The 24,942-nt window shown below is 32.8% G+C and overlaps 1 protein-coding gene across 1 annotated transcript; it reads right to left on the reverse strand.

Annotated features, from left to right (window-relative positions):
- Positions 1 to 291: 291 nt before the first annotated feature.
- Positions 292 to 24,935, reverse strand: LOC142320815 (protein aveugle-like). The gene is made up of 3 exons (XM_075358793.1): positions 24,754 to 24,935; positions 10,177 to 10,290; positions 292 to 597 (listed from the first exon to the last, which is right to left on the reverse strand). The coding sequence occupies exons 1-3, from the start codon at positions 24,790 to 24,792 to the stop codon at positions 424 to 426; spliced, it is 327 nt and encodes a 108-aa protein (XP_075214908.1). The 5' UTR covers positions 24,793 to 24,935; the 3' UTR covers positions 292 to 423.
- Positions 24,936 to 24,942: the final 7 nt, after the last annotated feature.

Raw genomic sequence — 24,942 nt, forward strand, 5'->3', positions numbered from 1 at the left:
AAACAACCCATAAAGTATACGATGTGCATTTACACCAATCTACCCAACATTTTAACAACAGAATTTTTAATGGTGGAAGTTAGTTGAATGCTAAATTTAACATATCATTTATATTGATGTGATATGGGTAGATGTAAGACTATGGCAATTGTCATTTACTGACCAATTTCTTTAGCAATAACTATTGCTTCTTGTTTGATATTATAGTTGCTCATCATTTAATAGATTTTGTACTGCTACATTAGGCCTCTGAAAATTTTTTAATGAGTGTAGGAAAGATTGAAGAAAATATTACAAACAAATCTTTTATTCAGTAAAAAAAAAGTTAAATATACATTTATTTTACATACTAAGCTACAATCCTTTTATTTAAAACTATGTAAACTGCTTTGAAATAAGCACCTTAAAAATCCCTGAAATTAGTTATACAATTGGCGAGTCCTTCCTTTCCAAATCCCGAATCTCAAGGATATCTGTTTTTAGCCTAAGTTTCATTATTTCTCGCCACAGCTCCTGCCTGTGAGCTGAATTGTCTATACCCAGTCGCAGAAGAGAATTTTCATTTATTCTTACAAGTACACGACCTGTAATTTCATGCTGCAACAATAAACAAATACATTTCCTGTAATAAATGATGTTAAGGGAAAGTGGAGGTCTAAAACCAGTTAATAACTATTCAGTTTACTGAATAAACAATTTTAGATAAAAATCAAGCTACAAAAATGTATGAACTTAACAGTTTATTCAAACATAACATAAATTTTAGACAAGATTTTAGGGAAAAAAAGCATAACGCATTAGTATTATGCTTTTCAACAAGAATTAAGTCTATTTTTCATAATTTTCCAAATATTTTAGAAAATATTCTTTACTTTCATATTTATTTTTGGCCAATAATTTAGTATATTATGAGCAAAGCCTTTTTTAAGGGGCAGAATTACAGAAATTTTAAGGTAAGTGGGAAATATTTCACTGCTTAAAGATTCATTTATTAAATATCAGGGACAGCATCTATGTTTTCTAAACTATGTAAATCATAGCATCTATGAGTCAGGAATTTCATCAACATTTGATGATTGCTTACTCTTTATATTTAAAATCCAGCCACAGTATCAAAAATACTGATTAATCAACAAAATTATTGAAGATAATGGTTAGTTGAAACAACATTTAAAATACTGAAAAAGAATTTAATAAATTCCTCCATTACAAGAATGGAATTGTGAATTTTTGCTAAAATTATTATAAATAGATTTTACAATTCCTTCAGTAATCGAAGTGTTTATGTTCAAGCTGTTTTTGTTTTAACTAAAGGGCAATCTAGGAAGAAGGTCTTCTGAAAAGCTCATTTTATAGAATGTTTTCATTAATAAATTATGCTACTGCAATTTCGACAATTAAGATCTCAAAAATGGTAATCTACAAAATAAGGACCAAAAATTACCTTTAGGTAAAATTGATGAGAAAGTTAGGTAAAGACAGATATATTTACGTCGCTCACAATGATTTCCTTGTGTTATTTGACCAATATATTTGTCACAGGACTAGAATTATCTAGAAAGTTAATTAAAAAAATTACAAACACACTGATACTGAATTCATAATTTTTACAGAAATTAAAAAAAAAACAAGATCTGTAAATACAATCAATGTCAATTTCAAATTGGGGAAATGAATTGCACAGCTTTCAAAATTAATAACTTGTATGAGTACTGCTTAGTAACTTTCAAACTTTATTAAGAAAGGAGTTAACAAAAACTAAGACTTATTATTTAGTTAGAATAAGCTTGAGCTAGGTTGAAATTACCCCAGTTATTGCTCTGAAAAATATGCAAATTCAGTAAAATTTTATATATTTTAAATCATTTTTTTAAACATCTTTTTAACTAAATAGAGCTGGATATTTTTTAAGTTCATGATCTATTTGACTTCCACATATCAACATTATTGTATATCTACAATAATGTTAGAATTCTACAATTAGGACTACCAACATGCAATACTTTCCTTAAAATTAAAATAAATTCTAAAGTATTAGAAATATTGTTATTTATTAGAGATAGTTTTAATACTGTCATGGAAGTTGTGTGAAGAATTCATTAGGGAAGTCTTCACCCAGAAATACTTTGCCATCTGAATTTAAGTGCAATCCATGATGTGTGCACATCAAACTTCAGTTTTTTCAACTATACAAACGAAAAAGTCTGTGTAGTAATTATAATTTAATTATCAAATCATAATTTCATCAAAAAATATGATTTGATGATAAAAATAATTTAGTTTAGCTCATAAAAATTTACTTACAGTAGATGGGAACATCAAAGTCAGAAGCTATTTGTGCCTAATATAAGACAGGTTAACAGTAACATTCACATAAGAGCATAAATGCATCAGTTCTGAATACACAATTATAAAACTGATAATACCAGAAAATTGCCAGGTGCAATTTAGCATAGTATAAATAAGACACATTGAATTACAGGATCACGAAATGGGCCGGTTGAAACGGAGCGCAGGGCTAAGTACCCAACATCGTTTATTAGGAAAACGACATAGCTCCAGACCGGTCAACTACCCGATTCTCTACCTCCCCGTGGTGTGACTCGGGCAACGCAAGACCTACCAGGTGGCGCGGCAGACAGAGAAGGATGGGGGTCATGTCAAATGACCTTTTTTGAATCAAATGCAGCTACAAAGTGAACACCATAAGTTGAGACTGTGACATCATTAACACCTTAAGCACTGATCCCAACAGTGTCATGAAGCCTTGGGTTACCACGACTGGAGACCACCGGTGCAAAGAAAAGAAAGGTCGAATTTGATTATAGGCAACATGAAGACGTCAAACAAACAAAACCTTTTAAATCCGGACAGGTTCAAAAGAATGGATTCATGCCTTATGGAAATGATGGTTGAAATAAATAACACTACCCCGCCGGGCACTAGCCTTCGGGTTCATGATCCCGGGACGTCCACTCGTGGACAGATCAGAGCTCGAGATGTTTCGGGGGCGAGCAAAATGAACCATCCAATTGGACAGAGGATTTTGCGCATTGGCTCATGGAATGTGGGTAGCATGAACGGAAAGCGCTACCAACTGGAGGATGTGATGAAGAGACGGAGATTGGATGTTCTGTGTGTCCAAGAAACAAAGTGGCGTAACCAAGCAAACAAGACCCGTTTTTTGGATACTAACACAAAGAAATTTAAACTACACTATCACGGGCTCGAGAATCATCGAAATGGAGTTGGCAACATACTCTGTCAAGAGCTACAAAACAACATCGTCGATATTGGAAAAGTCAGTGACCACCTGATGAGCATTAAGTTGGTGATCGACAGGGAAATTTGGAACATCATCAGTGCCTATGCACCTCAAACAGGATGTTCATCAGCAGAGAAAGAGGCTTTTTGGCTTGATCTGGAGAACTTGCTAAAGAAACTCCCCAAGAACGAGAAGGTGTTTCTGGGTGCGGATCTCAACGGACATGTCGGCACACATAATCAAGGCGATAAAAGGTGGCATGGTGGTTACGGATATGGCTGTAGAAATGAGCAGGGAAATGAGAAAATGAGATACTTCGACTTGCCAAGGCTCATGAGTTAGCGATACTGAACACGTTCTTCAGAAAACAGCCCCGTCACCTGATCACTTACAGCAGCGGGGGCCGTACGACCCAGATCGATTACCATCTGTGCACTGCCGACATGAGAAAGCTGTGAGGGATTGTAAGGTCGTCTTGGGAGAGGGCGTTGTGGATCAACATGGTTTGCTACTAACTGAAATGCGCCTTCCATCTGCCTCTCGAACTAAAGACAGGTCGGTTAAAGTGGAAAAGATTCGATGGCAAAGACTGGGTACTGAACAGGTGATCGAAATGTGATCCACTACTAACAATAGAAAAAGAGCGGCTCCGACAACAAAAAGTTGAAATGAAGAAAGCCGCGGCAAAAGAAATAGCTAAAGCCAAAGCTGCTGCGAGTCAAAAGTTTTATGAAGATCTCGAATCTCCGGACGGCGGTGGGATGATCTTTAAAGTGGCGGCACAGCGTCGAAACAATGCAAAAGCAATAACTTCACCTAAGTTTATTGAGGATGCAAATGGCAGGCTGTTTACTGATGACCACGACATAACGCAGGAATGGAGAGACTACTTTGATAATCTGTTAAACGAGGAGTTCCCACGAACCGAATACGCATCCTGTGAACCCGTCTTAGGGGAAGAAGTGGAAGACATAACCGAATTGGAGGTCGAAGCTGCACTGAAAGAAATGAAAAAAGGTATAGCAGTGGGACCGGACGAAGTGCCCATAGAGCTGTGGAAGTCAGTTGGAGCGATCGGCATCCTCTTTCTCTGTATTTTGTTCAACAAAATTAAAAACGGAAGTTCGATGCCTGCGGCTTTTCGTCGGAGCTTCCTCTTGCCGTTCTTCAAAAACAAAGGAGACTCCAGAAAATGCGGCAATTACAGAGGTATAAAACTACTGTCGCACACTATGAAGCTTTGGGAAAGAGTCATTAACAACCGCCTGATGAAAATTGTACTGTCAAAAATTCACGTTAATCAATGTGGTTTCGTGCCTGGCAGATCAACAGTGGATGCAATTCAAGCTGTGCGTATACTGGTGGAAAAGTTTAGAGACGCTGCTAGGAATTTGCATGTGATATTCATATACCTTGAGAAAGCTTTCGATCGAGTGCCGCGAGATTTGATATGGACGGCATTGAGAAGTCACGGTGTTCCAGAACGATATGTTGATCATTGTGGACATGTATCACGATGCGACCACAAAGGTGAGATGCATGGCAGGAACATTAACGATTTTTCATGTGAACATGGGGGTACACCAAGGCAGCGTGCTGAGTCCATTGTTCTTTAACATTCTTTTAACATTATCTGACATCGCACATCATGGATGAATTGCTGCTGAGCGTACTTTTTGCTGACGATGTGGGTCTCGCGGTGCTACAAGATGTTTTCAATCGCTGGAAATGTGCACTTGAAAGCCACTGTTTGAAGATCAGTGAATCCAATACGGAATATATGTTTTTACCTTTCAGCGACGCACAAGCACCATCGCCTGACATTATGATCAATGGTCGAGTTATGCCGAAGTGTACAAGTTTTAAGTATCTTGGTTCTATATTGAATCAAAGAGGCGGCTGTGAGCAAGATGTGAATCATCGAATCACCGAGGCATGGTTGAAGTGGCAGCAGATTTCGGCTGTTCTTTGAGACAAGCGTATGCCTCCAAAACTTAAGGGCCGAATGTATACTAGTGGTTAGACCCCCACTTACGTATGGAGCAAAGTGTTAGACACGATACGAGCAGTTTGATCGAGATCTCACGACCGCAGAGATGAAAATGTGTCATCAGAAGCGAACGAATACGAAGCTCCCTTGAAATAAAATAGTCAGCGGCGGAGAAAATCTCTCGAGAGCCAAACGATTGGTTTGAAAAGGTTGATTCTCAGCACCCTTCAAGTGTTACAAAAAAGATAATGGCTCTTGATATCCCGCCAGTCAAGAAATGAGGAAGACCGAAGAACAGTTGGTGTAGGCAGTTGAACGATTGAAGCATGGCTTGACCCAGCAAGAGAGGGACAATAGAATGAACTCCAGAATGACACTCCGTTCAATGAGACCAAATTGACCAAATGTAGTCTTGTATAGTCTCAGTTCGACCATTCCTGAGATGGGTGGTAAATTGGAACCCGATCACCAAAGAACACCGGTATCTATGAACTAGTATTCAAATCCGTATAAAAGTAACTGCCTTTAGTATGACTTGAATGCTGGAACTCTTGACTTCCAAATCAGCTAGCTGATTTGGGAAGACGCGTTCAGCACTAGATCAACCCAGCGGGTTAAACAGGCAAGCCTGAGAAATTGTAAAATTCACAGGTCAGCCCGTAGTTTAAACTTACAATACAATGCTGCCTGCATAACAGATAACACTCCACAAGGATGTGGGTGCACAGTTAGTTGGCCACTGCAGTGAGCACAGATGGATGCATCTGTGTTTTGTGTCAGATATCCATCAGTGAGCCTAGAATGCTCTATTTGCAAATGGTAAATAACCTCCTCTTAACAGTTATTTCTGTATGAGGAGCTTCACTGTAACAAAATATTCTTAACTAGATGAAGTTTATTATTGATAGTAGTATTCCATTCACGGGCACTCATAAACCTTCTTCAGAAAACTGATAAGTACGTTTGAGACAACAGGATTGATGAGAAAAGGCGTAAAAGTAGGCTGGAAACAAGCCTCTTTTGCCATACTATCAGTGCACTCATTGCCTGAAATTCCAATATGGCTGGAGATCCGCAGAACCTCAGATCTCATATATAACAGAAGGTCTAGAGTACATGTCACTAATCACATATAAGCCACTCATGGAATCTGAGAAGACTAGTCCATGTCAAAACATTGGGCTAATTATATTTAAAGCCTTATATTTGCAATGAAAATACTGATGATGCTGGAAAGGCCAAACATGTATGTCTGGGCACCAACGAAGGGGTAATAACATGGAGCAACAATAAGAACTGAGGGTAACTGTACATCTAGAGCTAAGAAAGAGCTCTGATTCTCAGCGAAGCAGGAGAGTTCAGGGTAACTACATGATCAACAGACTATCTACCTTGGTGGAAACCGCATTGTTCTGGGCAATTAGAGCATTTCTTTCGGGTACCACACTAGACATTAACTTGAACTGCACAATTTATCTTTACCAGATTTCGCCACAGAAATCACCAATGCTTCTGACAACAAACCTGGAAACACTTGGCCAGAGAATGTTTTACTTTAAATAGACAAAAGATGTCATGTAGTATCCAGGCGGTGAGAAAACATATTGAATCTGATATTTCCAGGGGAAGTGTCACGGAATTATTCAAGGCATACCGTAGTTCATCAAAAGATAAAGGAATGTTTTAATTTATTTTCTGAATCTCACAACAAAAGGCACACTTTCTACCTGCAACTCAGGACAGGACTTTCTACCTGTTAACTGGATCATGACAGTACCTCAAAATCTTAAACATTAGACTCAGGACAGTAGAATGCTAAATGAGAAACTGACTGAAAAGAGTAACCAGACATAATTGCCACATCAATTGGCATGGTAACAAGGATGCCGTTGTTTTCCAGTCCAATCAGTGGTGGTGATTATCATGATCCACATAACCGATGGAGTTGCCTGAGTAATGTAACAACATAATTTTGCCATGATTTCCAGTTAATATGATGAAACACTCAATGGCATATAGCTCTTGCATTGCGAAAGGTGCTGAAGGTGTGGAAGATGCAGTTCTGTCATAGCCCTATGATTGAAATTATGTAAAGCCTTGCGACAATCCATTAAAGCACCCGATGACCTACAATAAATTACACTTTCTGTTCAGTAATAATCCTTATATTGCCTGTTCTTCGATTCGGGGCATTCTTGAGAGTTTGTCGAATGTGAACCCTCCCAATTTAGAGTTTTCAGCTTCAGTACATGCAATATCATCATGTTCTGTACAGCTGCTACATGCACAAATTTGTTCCTTACTGCAACCAATTTTGGTGTGACCCAAAACCGTAACACTGGAAATAATGTCTGGGGTTTTAGTATATATGGTCACACACAGACACAGGTAACCTATTTTTATTTGTTCAGGGACAGTCTGAGTAGAAAACATTACAATAAGTGAGGATGTTTGTACATCAACAATAAAGTACATCCTGTTTGTACATCCTCTGAACGGAAGTGACTGTCTGCAGGGACAGTTTCTCTGATATCTGATGGTTCATTACCAGCCATGTCAGAGCAGAAGATAACCATCCATCCCCCTTGCTGGAATTTAAGGTATGTGCTTCCAGTATCATTTCATTGTTCACTATGAACCTACAGGCTAGCTTCCTTCTGTTCGTCATCCAGTCACCTTAACAGGGTGCCATTCCTCAACAAGTTGCCAGTTTAATCGATTTCACTTGTGTATTAAGAAAGGTTTCACCTTTCTTAATTAATTAATTAAAGGTAAAGTATTATTAAAAAAGGTGAAAACTTTCTTAATAATAATAATTTACCTTCTTCCTTATACTTCACTACAATGAACTGGGTTTTAAGCTCCCGGGTTTGGTTTTTTCAAGTGGACCAACAACCACAGAAGAAATATTTAATGCGAAAACAAGGCATACATTTCTCATGAGTATTGGCAATATAACAGATCAATCCAGCAGAGTGCGTGCCTACTGGAAGTTAGGGCTTTATACAATTGAGTTCACCCTGGTACCCAGAGGACATCACTTGAGACTCACTACATAGAGCGCCATCCACCCATCGGCACAATATTCCACCTTGGGTTACGACTGTGTTTCATAAGTTATCGCAACACCACTGAGTGTAAGTGTGAGAAAAAATAGTATTTTGTAATTTGTCTGTCTGTTCTTGGGGTAGTTAGTGTTCTTGGTGTAGTGTATGTGTGTAGTGTAAAGTGTTCTGCAGCTCTGAGAAAAGATGTTATTCATACTACAAATTATGCAATTTTTTTTTTCCCGATTTATAATATAATTGTAGTAATCTCTCCCATTACTGATTAAATGGTTAATTGTCAAGATTTGAACAGTTTTTATGAAAAATACGGCAGATCCCAAAAGAGTTATCAGGTCTGAATTGTCTATATTTTGAAAAATATTGAATAATAATTATGTATTAAAGGTTATTCATACAGTATTTTTACATACCCAAGTCTTAAGTGCTTAATATATTCCCCTTGGGATGCACAATCTACATCCATACGGTAGTCAAATTTGTCCTACACCTTAGTAAGCATTTCTCTATTCACTACTGACACAGCTGCTGTTATGTGATTCCACAGTTTGACCACTGCAGCTGGAAAGGGAGGCACATAGAATCATTTACAAAACCCCACAAGTAAAAATTGCACACATGGTCTGGCAATCTTGCAGGCCTATGATGCAAAGCTGAATCATTCAGATCCTACATCCCCTACAGCCAAACGTTGAGGAATCTTATTCAAAAATTCTCAAACGTATAGACTCAAATGAGATAGTGCTCCATCCTGCTGAAATATGAAACTCAAAATACCTCTTTCTAACAGTACTTTGCTCAATAAAAACACGTTAAAACTGAATAGTTATGAAATTTTAAAATCAGATTATTTTAGGGACATGCCGTACAATCTTATTTCTGACAAGAATAATTAGCAGAGGTTTATTATGAGCTACACAAAAATTGTAGAGCATCTTATATAGTATTCAATAATTTAATCAGACACATAACTGACAACACATCTCATCTATTCTTTTATTCAAATCAAATGCAGTTCATAAAGTCTTGTCTGCAAAATAAATCAGTAAATTTTAATTATCAAAATATTTTTTTTTTATAACATAACCTCAAACCTGTTTTATATAGATTTTGTTCACTCTATGATTCATATTTAGTTATTCATATTCATAGTTCTAATCTGAGAACAATGAAAATCTACCGAACCTAAAAAACTTAACTGAATTCACTGTTAAATGTGAGTTGATCGAATCACCAACATCTTAGAATTTCTAACATCCTTTCCCTTGAATAATCACATGGCAAAAGGCAGCTGCCTAGCAAAAATAATCTTTAAATTTATCTTGACTTTTTGACAATATTCCAACAAGAAATGCTGCTCAAAATTCAAACCAAAAATTGTTAAAGCAAGGAAAGTCATTTGATTAGGAAAAGAGAACAAAGAGGACCCAATTTACAATCTTGGAAAAACCATAACTATTTAACACATTAAAAATTGCGTATCATACACAACATAATGCTTACAATGTTAAGGTTTTAGGTATAATTATAATAAAATCTACTATATTAGTAGCATTTTTTGAAATCTAGATAGGCTGCAACTACTAGATTACTACCTAGATGGTGGGAGATGTCAGTGAATTAATACAAAATTGTGAATGTCTAATGTTATTGGAAAAATACTGTGATGACACATGGTTTTACATGAAAAAACGTACCAAAAAAGTGCCTTTTTTCTTTTGGTTCTCTTTTTTGTTCCTTTTGACGTTTATATGAACATCTCGAGTAAGCAATCTACAGTAAAAAGTTATGTGAAGGAAATATTTAAATATTTACTATTAGGAAGTACACATAGACAACTTATAACTAAAACTTACTTGTAAAAACTTTTCTCCATATAGAGGATAATAATCACTGCAATGTCTACGAAGCCATTTCTGCACTTCTAGAACAGTCCACAAATAAACTGGTTTTGGTCTAGCAGCCCTGCTCTGGAATCAATGTGAATTTAAATTTTAATAAACAGAAAAAAGAAACAAACTTCCTTAGCTACGCAAAGTTTATATTTCAAAATCATTTTTAAAAATTTTATAAACATGTCCTTTATAGACAGTCAATTCTATTAAGGGTATAAATGTACAGAAAAAAACATTGATTCTTAATTATATTAACCCTGGAAGCAAGATAAGATAAATTTATTCTTAAAAAAGTTATTTTATTCATTATGATTTCAAATCTTTTCCATTTCCTTTTTTACTAAAGAAAAAAGAACACTTAAAATTGAATTTCAATTTTAATTGATTCACTTTGATCAAATTCAATGATTTTCTAATATTACTCAAGGATGATGAGAAATTGTAAAATTTGCACATTCTGATCATGTATTTGCATTGTCTCCTGTTTCTTTAGTCTTTCTTTTCCTGTTTAGACTCCAGAACCATCATAAGGTTGGTTCTAGAGTGTAAACATACACATCATCCTCATTCACAGGATGAATGAGGATGTACTTGTAATGTCTCACATCAACCATTTTTGAGATTTGTGGTTAACTGCAACCCAAACACCAAAGAAAACCAGTATCCACGATTTAGTATTCAAATGCGTATAAAAGTAACTGCTTTTACTAGGATCAGAACCTTATAACTCTCGACTATTTCTTTAGTCTAGTCATTGTCTAGTGCTTAGAATTTTGTATTTTGTATATGGGGATAAATGTGACATTTATACAAAACTGCAAAATTTTCAAAAATAATGACGATAAGAAAGGATGATGACAGTAACAAAACTCACACAAACAAATTAAAAACTATGTTAATAATTGCACAGATTGTTTAAAAAGAGTTGATTAATTCAAAACAGATCATTTTTTATATAGCATGTGAGACACCATAGAAATAAAGTATAATAATGCCACATAAAACAAAGCAACAAAACAGCTTAAACAGATGCTTGCAACCTATATATAACTACTGACATCTACTGATTCACATTATGCTAAAACATAATTTATGTTATTATTTGTTTTAAGGAAATAAATTATAATAAACACAATAATATAATTAATATTCAATACCACCCCTGTTTATACATATTATTTTAAACTTTCTCATTATAATATAAATAAAGATAACAGATTATTCTCTTGAATGTCACTTCAAACATTTATTTTTTCACTTATTTGACAATGTTTTTCAAATACTGGCCTTGGTAAGTATATCACCAAGCTGATATTTTGAGTTGATATGTTCTAACTTTAATAATTTTTCAATGTATTTCTTTCTGATACAATGAAACTTAATTTCTATATGTTTTGCATCTTTATGATATTTGTTGCATTTGATGATTTCAATTGAACTCATATTATCTGTATAAAGTGTGATATTGAGATATGTAAAATGCAGTTCTATTAGCAATTGATGTATCCAAACAATTTCTTTAGCAGTTTCTCTTGCCGAAATATATTCAGCATCTGATGTTGATATGGCAACTATAGACTGATGCTGAGAATGCCATGTAAACACATTTGATCCTCCTAGTTTTAACAAATATCCAGATGTTGATTTTCTAGATTCAGCTTCACCAGCAAAATCAACATCACTAAATGCTTTTATGCTTGAATTGTTACCCTTTTTAAATTTTAAACTGTAAGTCACAGTACCTTTAACATACTTGAGTATTCATTTTACAGCATTCTGATGTATTTTGGTGGGGTTTTCCATATAACGACCTGCTTTTTTGATGGCAAAAGTCTGGACTTGTACCATTTGATAGTTAAAGCAAACAACCAATTGCTTCCCTATAAGGCACATTCTCCATTTTTTCTTCATTTAAATGTACATTGGCACTGAGTTGACATTATGCATATTAAATTTATTTATAACTTTATTAACACACATTGCTTGAAGGAATGAGATAGTAACACTTTTTCTTTTTGTATTTATAATCCAAGATGCATACCTGAATGATCTTCAATAACTTGAAATTCTTGGCGTAATCTGTGTAAAAATCTATCAGCATCCCTTTGGCTTTTAGACAATAGTAGACCATCATTGACATGTATTGCAACAATGATTCTATCTTAATTAGGTGAGTTAGTAAAGATACATGGATCAGAATTTGTGAGTCTCAAACCAAATTTTTGATTCCAACTTCTGGATGCTTGTTTGAGTCCATATAAATTACATAATAACTTGCAAAATCGACCAGAATTATCTGAGAATCCTTCTGGCTGAGCCATGTATTTTTCCTTTTCAATTTTCCCATTCAAAAATACAGTTTTGATACAAAGTTATCTAATCAAGAGATTTTCTTGAGCTGCTATTTTTGGTACAAAATGTATTAACTCAAACCTTACAAAAGGACTAAAGATTTCAGAGTATCAATACCAGCCTTTTGCAGCTAGTCTTCCTTTGTAAAATATTGTTCTATCTTTCTTGATCTCACACACCCAACAATTGCCTAATATATTAACTTCCTCGGATGGCTGTACAAGTTTCCAAACTTTGTTTTTATACATTGAATGAATTTCACCTCGCATGGCTTGTCTCCATTCAAATATATTATTATCATTTGTGGCTTTGTTATAATTCATTGGTTCTCAGCCTTCAGCTAGAAGAAGAAATTCTGAAACCATTTCAGTAACTTGAGGAGTGATATCTCTTAACCTTCTTGTATTCATTTCTTGATTATTTACAGTTTCATTATTATTTTGATACAGGTCTATGCTGCTGCTGTTCTATTATTTCGTTGTCATCATTTTTTTCTTCTTCATCAGGTAGATAGTCATTTCCATTTTTAGCTGCTGCAGATTCAGCATAATTACTAAGATTATTATCATTATTCTCATCTAGTAAATATAAAATTGAATAGTTATTGCTTTCTTTGTCATTTTTCATTGGTCAGTTGTCTTTGCAAAAATCATGTCTCACCTAACAAAAACTTTATCAGATTCTGGAAACCAAATTCTGTAGCCCTTTTGACTTCATCATAACTTAAGAAATACCCATATTCTAATTTCAGATCCATTTTTCTTCTTTAGATTTTTGGAATATGAGTAAAAACTTCTTCACAAAAAATATGTAGATCTTTTATTGCTGCCCTTCATCCATGTCAGATTTCAAAAGGTATGAAACCCTTGACTAAACTTGAGATTGTGGCATTCAATACATACACTACAGTTCACAGCTTTTGCCCAAAAACTCAGTTTAAATTTCCTTTCAAGTAGAATTGTATGAGCTGCTTCAATGATGGTTCTACTCTGTCTTTCTGCAGATCCGTTTTGCGTTGGACAGTGAACCACTGTGCATTGACGTTGAATACAAAGTTTCTTCAAGATCACTAAAACTTCATTATTTACTAATTTGAGGCTGTTTTCAGTTCTGAAATACTTTATGCTTCCAGGGCATGTTTTTCTGCCATTTTAACAAATTCTTCTATACAACTACTACCTTTATACTTCCTGGACAGAAAATACACTTAACTAATGTCAGAATAATCATACTTTAGTAGTAGTATATTTGTGGCACCTCCCATGGATTTTTCTTGAATTGGACCACACAGGTCAGCATGAACAATCTTACCCATTCTACTGGTAGTAGATCCAATTTTTGGAAAAGGCAGTCAATGAGCCTTTCCAATGGCACATGCATCACAAAACTTTTCTTCTTTATCTGCAGTTTTTATATTTAAACAATTGAGAATTGACTTTACAATAGTATAGTTTTGATGATGCCAAGAATATAGCATATCAGCGACATAAGCATTAGTTAGATTCATGTTTGTTTACATTTGAACACTGTATTAGAACTTCAAACTGTTTGTTTACTCTTTTACCCATAGCAATGACACGTCCATTCTTTTTGTATAAACATATTCATATATTTTTAACTTTCAGAACTGCCATTAGGTATTACTTTCAGGATGAGATGAAAAATGGCAGTTCTGTAGGATGTGAAAATGCCATGCCTGACCAGGATTCAAACCAGGGACATCCGGATAGTGCCTGCCAGTAACGTTTACTTCTCTGTTGAACATAGCGTCTTAGAATTTTTCAGTATTATGATTCAGGGAATAAATACAACACAAATATTTACGTTTTGCATTAAATAGTTCCAACACCTTTATGGCGGGAGGCATTAACAATCAAAAGTTACCAAATGCAAGAATCGCATATGAACATTAGTCCTCCGGACCGGATCAATCTCTACTAAAATATTCAACATGAAATTGTTCATCATATATCTATGTAACTATAAATTAATTAGCTGTACCCACCACGCTTCGCTGTGGCATATTGTGGTTGCATGGATGAGAAATTAGAAACAAAACAAAGCATGTAACTATAAATTAATTAGCTGTACCCACCACGCTTCGCTGTGGCATATTGTGGTTGCATGGATGAGAAATTAGAAACAAAACAAAGCATAAGTTTCATAGAAGTTTAATTTTGCAATACTTGTGGATATACAATATCTTTTGTTTTTCCATTGTCTGCGTAGATATAAAGGCTATCTGGTTTGCCGACTCGGGAACACGCACATATAGTTGTCCATGTGAGAAGCAATCCGCATCTAAATCTAAACCACACAATTCTAAAGATTGACCTTGAGCTTTATTGATTGTGATTGCAAATGCCAATCGAAATGAGAATTGCAATCTTTTAAATTGAAATGGTGTATCGGTCGGGATCATGGGTATTCGAGGAATGAGGACATCTTCACCTTTGAAAGGCCCCGTTAAAATTGTTGCTTCCACTATGTTCTTCATCAATTTCTTAACTGCAAGTCGCGTGCCGTTGCAGAGATTTGGCTGATTAATATTCCGCAACAGGATAATTGGCACACCTATTTTCAATTTTAATATGTGTGGTGGCATTACTGGCAGATCAAGTGAGTTTAAAAATTCCGTTGGATAATTAACTACTTCATCTGCTTCCACAACGGTGTCTATCGACTTATATGTAACTTACTCACTTTGAATGCTGGATTGAATAACATTATTAAGTTGATAGACATCTTTATTCTTTGCGGCAAGGATAGCTCGTTCACTGAGCCAATCGTGATTTCTATGATTATTTTGAATATCAGGAAATACTTTTTCGATCAGTTCTTCTTTCGATGTTACTAAATTACAAAAATTATCAGGAAATGATATTCGTCTAGACGTCTCATCGACTGGCAGCTGTCCGTTTCCAATGTCCAGTAACTGTCGTGAGAATACCTCAGCTAATGGATCATTCTGCAACTGGACACGCATATTCGTAGTCAACTGTAATGTACGTACGTGTCGCCACAGTGTTGAATATTTCAGGCAAGCATTTATTTCGTCTGCTGGTGTCGATCGAGAAATTACAGGCAATGTTTGCCTAAAATCTCCTGCGAGCAATACCAAAGCATTTCCGAATGATTGAACGTTTCCACGCAAATCTCGTAACGATCGATCAAGAGCTTTAAGCGATTTTTTATGTGCCATCGTGCATTCATCCCAAACTATGAGTTTACATTTTTGAATACTTTTCCCATACAGAATGCTTTGGAAATATTGCACGTGGGAGTCGCGATGATTTGCATGTTTAATGGCAACTTCAGAGCTGAATGCGCAGTTCTTCCACCTGATAACAATATCACAGCAATTCCAGACGAAGCAAGAGCTAAGGCTATGTCATTTTTTGATCGAACCGTTTCTAGAATCAATCTAATGAGGAATGTTTTCCAGTTCCTCCTGGCGCATCCAACAAGAAGGTCCCTCCAACTCCGTCAATTATCATTTGCATTATGCGATCATAAATGCCTTTCTGTTCACGCGTTAATTTGGGAATGTTTGATTGGACATATGACTGAAGATCACCAATGTTGTAACTCTGTTCACGGCGTAAATCCACATCAAATTAAGCAATCGCAGCTCGGGATGGTACTGGCATTCCCAATTGACTAAGAACTTTATTTGCATTTGCTAAGCACTTGTCTTCAATATTTATCAATGCTTCGTTGTAAATGCCTTCTGTAAATTCAGACAAAAGTGAATATTTAACCTAACAAAGGATTTTATGGTCATTATGTAGGGATATTATTTTCTGTGTATTTGGTTATTTCTACTTTTTTTGTTTGCATAGTCTTAAGTCTATCTAGGCTATAAGAAAGTTGGGTGTTTTAATTTATTTACTGTAAGTCATACTTCTTGGTGGCTTTTCTTTTTGTTTTGGTGTTTTTTTTTTTTTTTTTTTTAATAAAATACAGATGTTTTAGCTGTTAAATATAATTCAAAGAAATTTTTTACTTAATCAGTTGTGATTTTGTTTACATTGGCAACGGCCATACGGGCTCTTTGTGATTGGTCGTTGTGTTTGACAGCGGCCATCTTGCATTGATCTGATTGGTTTTCCTTTGTTTACATTTCCATCTGATTTATTAGCCTCTTATTTATTAAAAAACTGTACAAATTAAAAATATATAGATAGATTTATTAAAAATAGATGAAAACAATCTTTGATGCGGGTTATATATTGTGCTAAAATTTTTTTTTCGTGTTTTAAAAAAAAAATAAAATACAGATTTTTTAGCTGTTAAATATAAATCAAAGAAATTTGGTCGTTGTGTTTGACAGCGGACATCTTGCATTGATCTGATTAGTTTTCCTTTGTTTACATTTCCAAATTAAAATGTACAAATTAAAAATAGATAGATAGATTTATTAAAAATAGCTGAAACAATCTTTGATGCGGGTTATATATCGTGCTAAAATTTGAGCTCAATCGGTGCAGAACATTTTGAGTTTTTGAAGCGAACACAAACGAACTTAACATTTTTATATATATAGATTGTTTATTACATTCATTCATTTGCATCCTCGCTAAAGATAATTATTAATTTATTATTCACAATTGTCATTAAGATGACTACTGAATTAGGAGACAGCTTTGACCCACAAATTAACGACAGTTATTCGTTAACCATTAAACTGAAAAATTTACAAGAACTATCACAAAAATATGACACAATCCAATCTAAAATTGAGGAATTAAGATTGTGAACCTAATATCGCTATGGATAGGACAACTTTGTACCACAGAATGCAGATGAGGTCTCCAATCGATTTCTATAATCCTGATAGCCAGAGTTCATGTCAAAATACATCTAATGTGCTAGGCATCCTGATTTAATTGCCGCTGATTAAGTTACCAGAATTTAATGATAATATACTAGAATGAGAATTTTATTCCACTATGTTAAATCACTTAATCCACACAATAGCTGATCTATCTGTTATCTTCAATTCAAGGAGCACCTACAGTTTGTTGCAAGGAAGACAACTGATGCCTTCTTTGGTGTTTGTAGAGTCGTCCATCTTGATTAGGGGTTAAATTTCCATACCATGCGGATTCTTTATAAAGGTGTCTGTGAGGCCTAATATTGTATGCTACCCCAGTCTGGGCTCATTGTATGCAATTTGAAAGTTATAGGGACATTTTTTTACGAGCCCATTATCTTTTTTGCTAGCTGTTATTGGGGGCTGCAGAACTATCTCATGAGAGGCAGTTTCTGTAATTGCCAAACAAAACCTATAGATACTTTAGCTACAGAACATAGCAAGCAGTATGTTTCAAAGAAGGAAGACCTTCTTCTCCCAGGGCATTACGATCTGTCTATTTCTTTTATACGATGAACTTTTTTTAAATGTCATGTTTCACTAAAAAGAAATATTAAAAGCTGATTTCTTTAATTATTTTTTAATGAATTAAATTTTGCTAACCATGCTTAGTTAAGTTTATTATTAAAATGTTTTTTTTTTTACTATAACATTAGTTTTTATTTAGGAATTTAACTGAAATTATACTATATCATTCATTATACTTTATATTATGAGTATAATGTTAGCTGATAAATTACCACCGATCAAACAGAATTGTTTTATTTTGTTAAAAAATCAAATCGTACTGTTTTTTCCTTTGAAGTATCTTAATAAAAATTCTGGTAAAGTTTTTGCATAACTGATGAAGTCATAAAATACCAAACCTTTACAATTCAATCGTTAGAAGTCTTATTTTATTTTCATGTATAAATACAATTAACAAAAATAATTTTCTAATTTTTTTTTAAATTTTAATTTTTAATTAATTAATTAAATTAATATTATATTAATTTATTTTTTTATTAATTAATTTTTTTTTTAATTTTCTTTTATCAGTGGGACTTTTCTATTGATTATAATGATACCAAAATAAGATTTAAGTACCCAAATTTCAAATAAAAAAAAAAATTGATTTGATTTTGTGGGCTCCCTTATTCTGATAGAAGAATTCATTAAAAAAATGTTATATATAAGTGATCCTTAACCAAAAAATAATACATTTCAAAATACCATTTTTTTAAAAATATTCCAAAATTAAAGTATAACTTTTATGATCATAATGAAAAAAATTGTTTCTTTTTTTGGGTCTGGGGTATATTGTAGGAGCCCAAACTACTCAAATTTTAATTTCCCTTAAATTGAAAAACAAAAAAAAATTAAATATCATTAACTTAAACTTTAAAAAAACTGCAAAAAGCGTGTTTCCTGAGTTTCGTTCAAAGATGTAAACGTTGAATTTACTTTTCTTTGAATAACTCCTTTATAAGCTAGAAAATACCTTTATTAAGATATATATATGTTATATTCCTTTAAGATGATTTATTGCAGTCTAAGTTCAGGAGTAGGCTTTCATCTGCTAGACTACATATTATTTTTTTTAAATTACACCGAATCTAAGTTTGAATAAAAATATCATTACTGTATTAAAAGTATTTTTCCATCTAGAAAGAAATTATTTTACTTTTATATTTTATTTATTATTTTGTGGTATTTTTTACTACCATTATGGCCAGGTGTCTTCCCCCACAGAGATTGGGAGTTGCGATGATCTATCTATTATACAAAAACTACATTACCTTTTTTCTTCCCTAAAGGGCACTGCACTTGATATGGTAAATTTACTCATTACCAATGAAAACTATTAGGTGGCTACCAGTTTATTAAAAAATAAATACAATACTAATATACTTGTAGCCTTTATCATGTAGAAATTTTCTAATTATTAACTCAATTTAACTCTTTTTTTGAGTTAAATATTTAACTCAATTTAGTTTAGTCCTCAACTAGTATTTCTCATTTTATTAAAATTATTTGTTCATCTGTAAATTCGCTAATCGCTATGAATTTGCAAAGTGACACATTCCAACTTAAAGTAACATTAATTTCCAAAATACACCCTATCACATCGAGACCGTGGAAGGAAAAATAGTCTCTCGCACAACTTCTCAGTTTTCAGAATTTAGTCAAATTTGTCGAAAGCATTAGACAGTTACTGGAAAACATGTCTGTTAACTTGAATTCTAAAACTACGGCCCAGCAGTTACCTAACAAATTAAATAGAACTAACGATACATTGAGACATAAAAAAAGTAGCTATAATAAAATTTATAAAAACAAATCTTCTGGTTACCATTCCAAACCATTCGTTTGTTACATGTGGAATTCAAACCATTGTATTTACAAAAGTGTAAAAAATTTCTAAATATAAGTAATTGAAAGGAATTTCTAATAGAAAATCTTTGTTGCCTATATACTGGTCGTGTAATTTAAACATTGTGCTAATAAATATGTCAGTAAATTTTGTTCAAAATTATTAAATTCAAATAATCCATGAAGCACTTTATCCTAAAAATGATTTGTGCCTTTAAACTGGAGACGAACAGAAATGATATTTTATCTACTGTGTAACACTATGGATAAATATAGTAATATCACTTGAAGAATAATCTTAGTTTCTGGTATTCAAGCAAATTTTTGTAAATCTGAATTTGTGCATAAGTTGGGACAAAAATTCATAAAAAACAACCTTCCAATATCAGATCAACAATTCATTTTGACAATCAAAATACTACTGTTTTAACATTAAATTATAAACTCTAGTTATCAAAATTTCAATTTAAAAATACAGATTGTGCTGTAATACCGACCCTAACTGAAAACCTAACATCTTAATTCTTTGATGTATCTCTCCTTAATCTAACTAAGAATTTAATTTTAGATGATTTGAATTTCAATATTCCTTCTGAAATTGACATAATACTGAAGTGCAATTTTGCTTGGTCTCATTAAGCCAGGAAAATTCATTTGAAATACCCAGTTTCCAGTCATTCAATAAAAGCTCATTCATTCAGGCCACAGTCTTGCAGGAAACCTGCCCATTCATAATCAGTTAACAGGACCAACTTCACTATTATACTCTAAATTACATACTGAAAATTATGACCTTATCATGCATCTCTACTGAAAAATTTTGGGAAATCGAAGAACTTAACTAAAAAACTCTCAAATAAAAACCACATTTCTTAAAAAACACTTTTAGAAATGAACATGGAAGTTTGTAGTCAAAATCCCATGTAAAACAGAAATGATGTTTGGTGAATCGCTAAACAATGCAAAGATTTTTAAGTTTGGAAAGCAAACTTAATCGTAGGTCTCGTTTCTCAAAAGAAAATACATTGACTTCATACATGAATATATAAACCTCATCCGGTGCTTAAAGAATCAAGCTTAACAAGTAGGTTATTTTTTTTGGTTCTGCTAAATCTTCAGACAATGTGTCTATTAATGATACCTTAAACATTGGCCCTACTGTCCAGCAGAATCTCTTTTTGATTAACACTTAGATTCTAGTTTCATAACTATGTTTTTTATGACATAAAGAAAATGTACAAATAGATTTTAGTTATGTCAGATGATACATGATCGACAAAGGATCCTATAGTGGGATTCTACTGACAAAGAATTAAAACACTGATTTGAGAACTGTACCTTTAGGTACAAATGGTGCGTCTTTCTTAGCTACCAGGTGTCTTGTTCGAATAGGGAAAGATAAGAAAAATAAATTTTCATTTGCCTTAAAGCCAAATTAAATGACTTCTATGCTGATGATCTTATTACAGGATGTGACGATTTAAATATGCTCTAGTTAATGACAGACATAACTCATTTATTAAACCAGTATGGGTTTTCATAAATAGTTGTCTAATGATTTGAATGTCTTTCCATTATTTCATTAAACACTAATGTAGCATCTCATTAAACAAGTTTTATTTGCTGCAGAGGTATACCAAAACAAATTTTAAGACTGTAAATAATATGAATTGTTTACAATATTTAAATCCAACAAATTCCAACACAACATCCAGACCTTCACTACTTTGCAAGGGTCAATATCATCTTCATCATATAATAAGATAAACTATTATTAATTTCCAAGTCCTATCTACTATACTCACACAAATTAAAGCTATTCTAAACTCACACCCACTAAGTACTGTTTCTTCTGATTCTGAAGATCTACAACCATTAACACCTGGATATTTTCTCATTGGATCTATTACTTCAATTCCTGACCCAGATTTAACAAAAATTCCTATTAACTGTTTAGGCCATTAACAATTATTGCAAAAATTCACGCAATGTACTTGGAATAAGTGGTCAAAGCATAACTTTAATCAATAGCAACAACATAACAAATAGCAAACTACTAAAGGGAATGTCTGCAAGGGAGACTTAGTATTGATAATATAAGAAAATACTTCCACTCTACAGTGGAAACAAGGTTTAATAATGAAAACATTTGCAGGATCAGATAATTTAGTTAAGTATTGATATTTGGAATATTATGGAGACCAAGTACACACACAAGCTATGTTTGTTACAGATCATAAAAAATTAATACTTACTTACAATTTTCCTATTATTTCAATTTACTTGATAAATCTTAAATGGCTTCTTAACAGACCTATTGAAAATACACTATTTCATAAGACTGTTCAAGCCATCCCAACAAGACTTTTTAGTGTCGCTCAATTACTATTTCAAGGTTATAGTTACCTTAAGGGCTACTTATGCTATCTATTTATTTTAATTCAATTTGTTTATTCAGTTCTTTTTTCTTATGTTCATTCAAGGCTAATCTCCATTTATCTGGCTGATAATTATGTTTGTTCAATACTTCACATCCAATTAATTCAAGATGAAACTTATTCTTAATGTTTATCCCATTTACAATTTATTATTATGATGCTTGTGGCTACAGATTTATTAAAAAATTTGCTATTTATACAAACCACTAGTCCAGAATAAATATTTATCTAGTGCAAATGTTTTATTACTGTTGCTATTTATTGTTATTGTCTACGTTAATTTGTTATATGTTGTTTGTAAAAGGAGGGTTCAGAATAAAAGTGAACAAAAACCAATTTTGAGAAAATTGAGTTTAAAGTTCAGGAGGTATAATCAATTCACGCCAATATATTTTCACTTGATTTTCAATCGATGGTGTAAAATAATAAAAATAATATTCAACTTAAATTCTTACATAGATTTAATTCAATTTTTACTATTTTAAATGACTGATGCAAATTTTCCCAATTTCAGCTTGGACTCTGTTCACTTTTTCTCTGGAAATTTTAAGAAAACTAATCATTTATAATGAATAAAATAGTGTTACATTTTATAATGAATATAAACAACAAAAAGTTGAATAACACAAAATATTTTATTGGTTTTTTGCATTTATTTGTAACATTTTTAATCTGATTTATGCTTTTAAATAATCTTTAGTAGTAATGCACAATCATTTTTTTTTTTATAAAAATTGTATGATAAAGAAAAGATCATGACAGCTTAGAAATACTGTGATAACAATAATGAATAAAAAACCTTAAGTTAACTTATTATTTACTTTTAAACATTAATGAGACTTAAACTTTCACAAAAAAAAAAACTAATAAAGAAATAGTGTTTAAAATTATTTTAAAAAATATTCAAAGAATGCAAGAAGCATTAATATAACAATTACTTGAAATTTTGTTTTTTTTTTGTTTGAATTTTGGATTATATTTGCCCAATGTTCTGGTATATAAATATTACTTTCACACTTGTCAATCCAACCACTCGCCAAGCTTCATACCATTGGGAAGAAAAGAAAGGCCACAGAACATAAATTTATGGTCAATTATTTCAATATCTGTGTTGATTTCTTGCATTAGCTTTAGAAGGATACAAGCTATTTCGATATTCTTATTCTACCCTGTACTAGAATCAGAATGGAGAATGATCCTTTTATGTGTCTTTGCATATTTCCTCAAGCAAGATGCAAGTTTTTGTGAACCTCTACTTCTGAGAGTTTCAATCTATATATACATAAACCCAGTTGAGTTGTTAAAGGAATGTATTCCAAAGTTATATATATACAAATTTCTCTTGTAATACGCACTAGAAGGTGTTAGCTTTAAAAGGATAACAATTTCTGCTAGCAAAAAGTAGACATATGTACTTGCAGAAGCAGATTCAGCTTCTTTATGCTGAATCTGCTTCTGGAGAAATCAGAGGAAATTTAGAGGATGAATGAGGATATGTATGAGTGTAGTCTTGTACAGTCTCAGTTCGACCATTCCTGAGATGTGTGGTTAATTGAAACCCAACCACCAAAGAACACCAGTATCCAGAGTAAATCCTGGATTAAATTATCTTAATCTGCACTCTGTAATAGATACATTTTACAGAAGTTGTTTTCTCCATAATTAAAAATGTTTAAATGATAAAACATAACTGATTTTCAATCCCACAGAATAACAACTAAAAAACAAATTCAGCTATCAAATCTAGACCTAGTTCATTAAACAATAAACATTTGATTACAAAAAATAAAAACTGGCAAACAAATTTAAGTATAAAAATTATTTCTAGGTAATTACGCAGTAAATACAAACAAACTTGGATGCTTATAAGTATCTTTTTTATACAAAATAAAATCCAAAAATACACTTTACAAACTCTTAAATTTTAATAGTTTTTAGGCAACACAAATTAAGGAAAGAAATGATTAACATTATTTTCATTTATGATTCAAATCTTGACATGCAAATCTGTTTTCATAAAAAATCTTGTTTGTGAAAAAAATTAAATCTTGTTTAATAATATAATACTGTTTTTAGTTTTATTTTTTTTACATAAAAACTGTGAATAAAAACATTATAATCTAGTAATGAAATTATCCATCAATTATTTGGGAAACATAATTATTTTACAATCAATAATTAGCATAACATTCCTTTCCTGAATAAGCATTCTTACAATTTAAGTTTAAAGTATTATTCAACATAACCTTACTCTCCCCTTCATGAAGATCGTTAAGAAATGAAAAAAATAGATCTCCTTATATGTAGAGAGTAACTTGCAATGCTCCAGCATTGTCAGTAGTTTAACAAATGCATTGAAGTTTTTGAAAAATAAAATACAAAGAAATTAATTATCATCATATAATATAAAATGTATTCCGAATAAATTTTAAAATTACTTGCAATTCTTAAGCATTACTGTCATAGAGTAAAACACGAAGTTATGAATGACAATTTGAATGAAGATTACTTTTAACTTACTTTAGGTTTGTTACTGGAAGAAGTAGTTTCTTCAACCATGTCTTTAATACTACAATTATTTGACCATACTAGTTATCTGATCAGCTGTAGTAAAATAACTAATTCCTACTTGAAAACAAAAATTCAAGAGAAACGGTATATCAATACACAGAAGCAACAAACATCAGCTGATACCAGCTGAACAAATAA

Source organism: Lycorma delicatula, chromosome 1 (genome assembly GCF_047948215.1).
Source record: "Lycorma delicatula isolate Av1 chromosome 1, ASM4794821v1, whole genome shotgun sequence".
In the NCBI taxonomy this organism is placed as follows: Eukaryota; Metazoa; Arthropoda; class Insecta; order Hemiptera; family Fulgoridae; genus Lycorma; species Lycorma delicatula.

Bases quoted from the DNA above. Each gene is read 5' to 3' on its own strand.
- LOC142320815 (XM_075358793.1), bottom strand. From the start codon at position 24,792: ATGGTTGAAGAAACTACTTCTTCCAGTAACAAACCTAAA. The intron at 10,291-24,753 runs GTAAGTTAAAAG...CATTGATTCCAG, and splicing joins CTTCCAGTAACAAACCTAAA to AGCAGGGCTGCTAGACCAAA. The intron at 598-10,176 runs GTAAGTTTTAGT...TTATTGTTGCAG, and splicing joins ATGGAGAAAAGTTTTTACAA to CATGAAATTACAGGTCGTGT.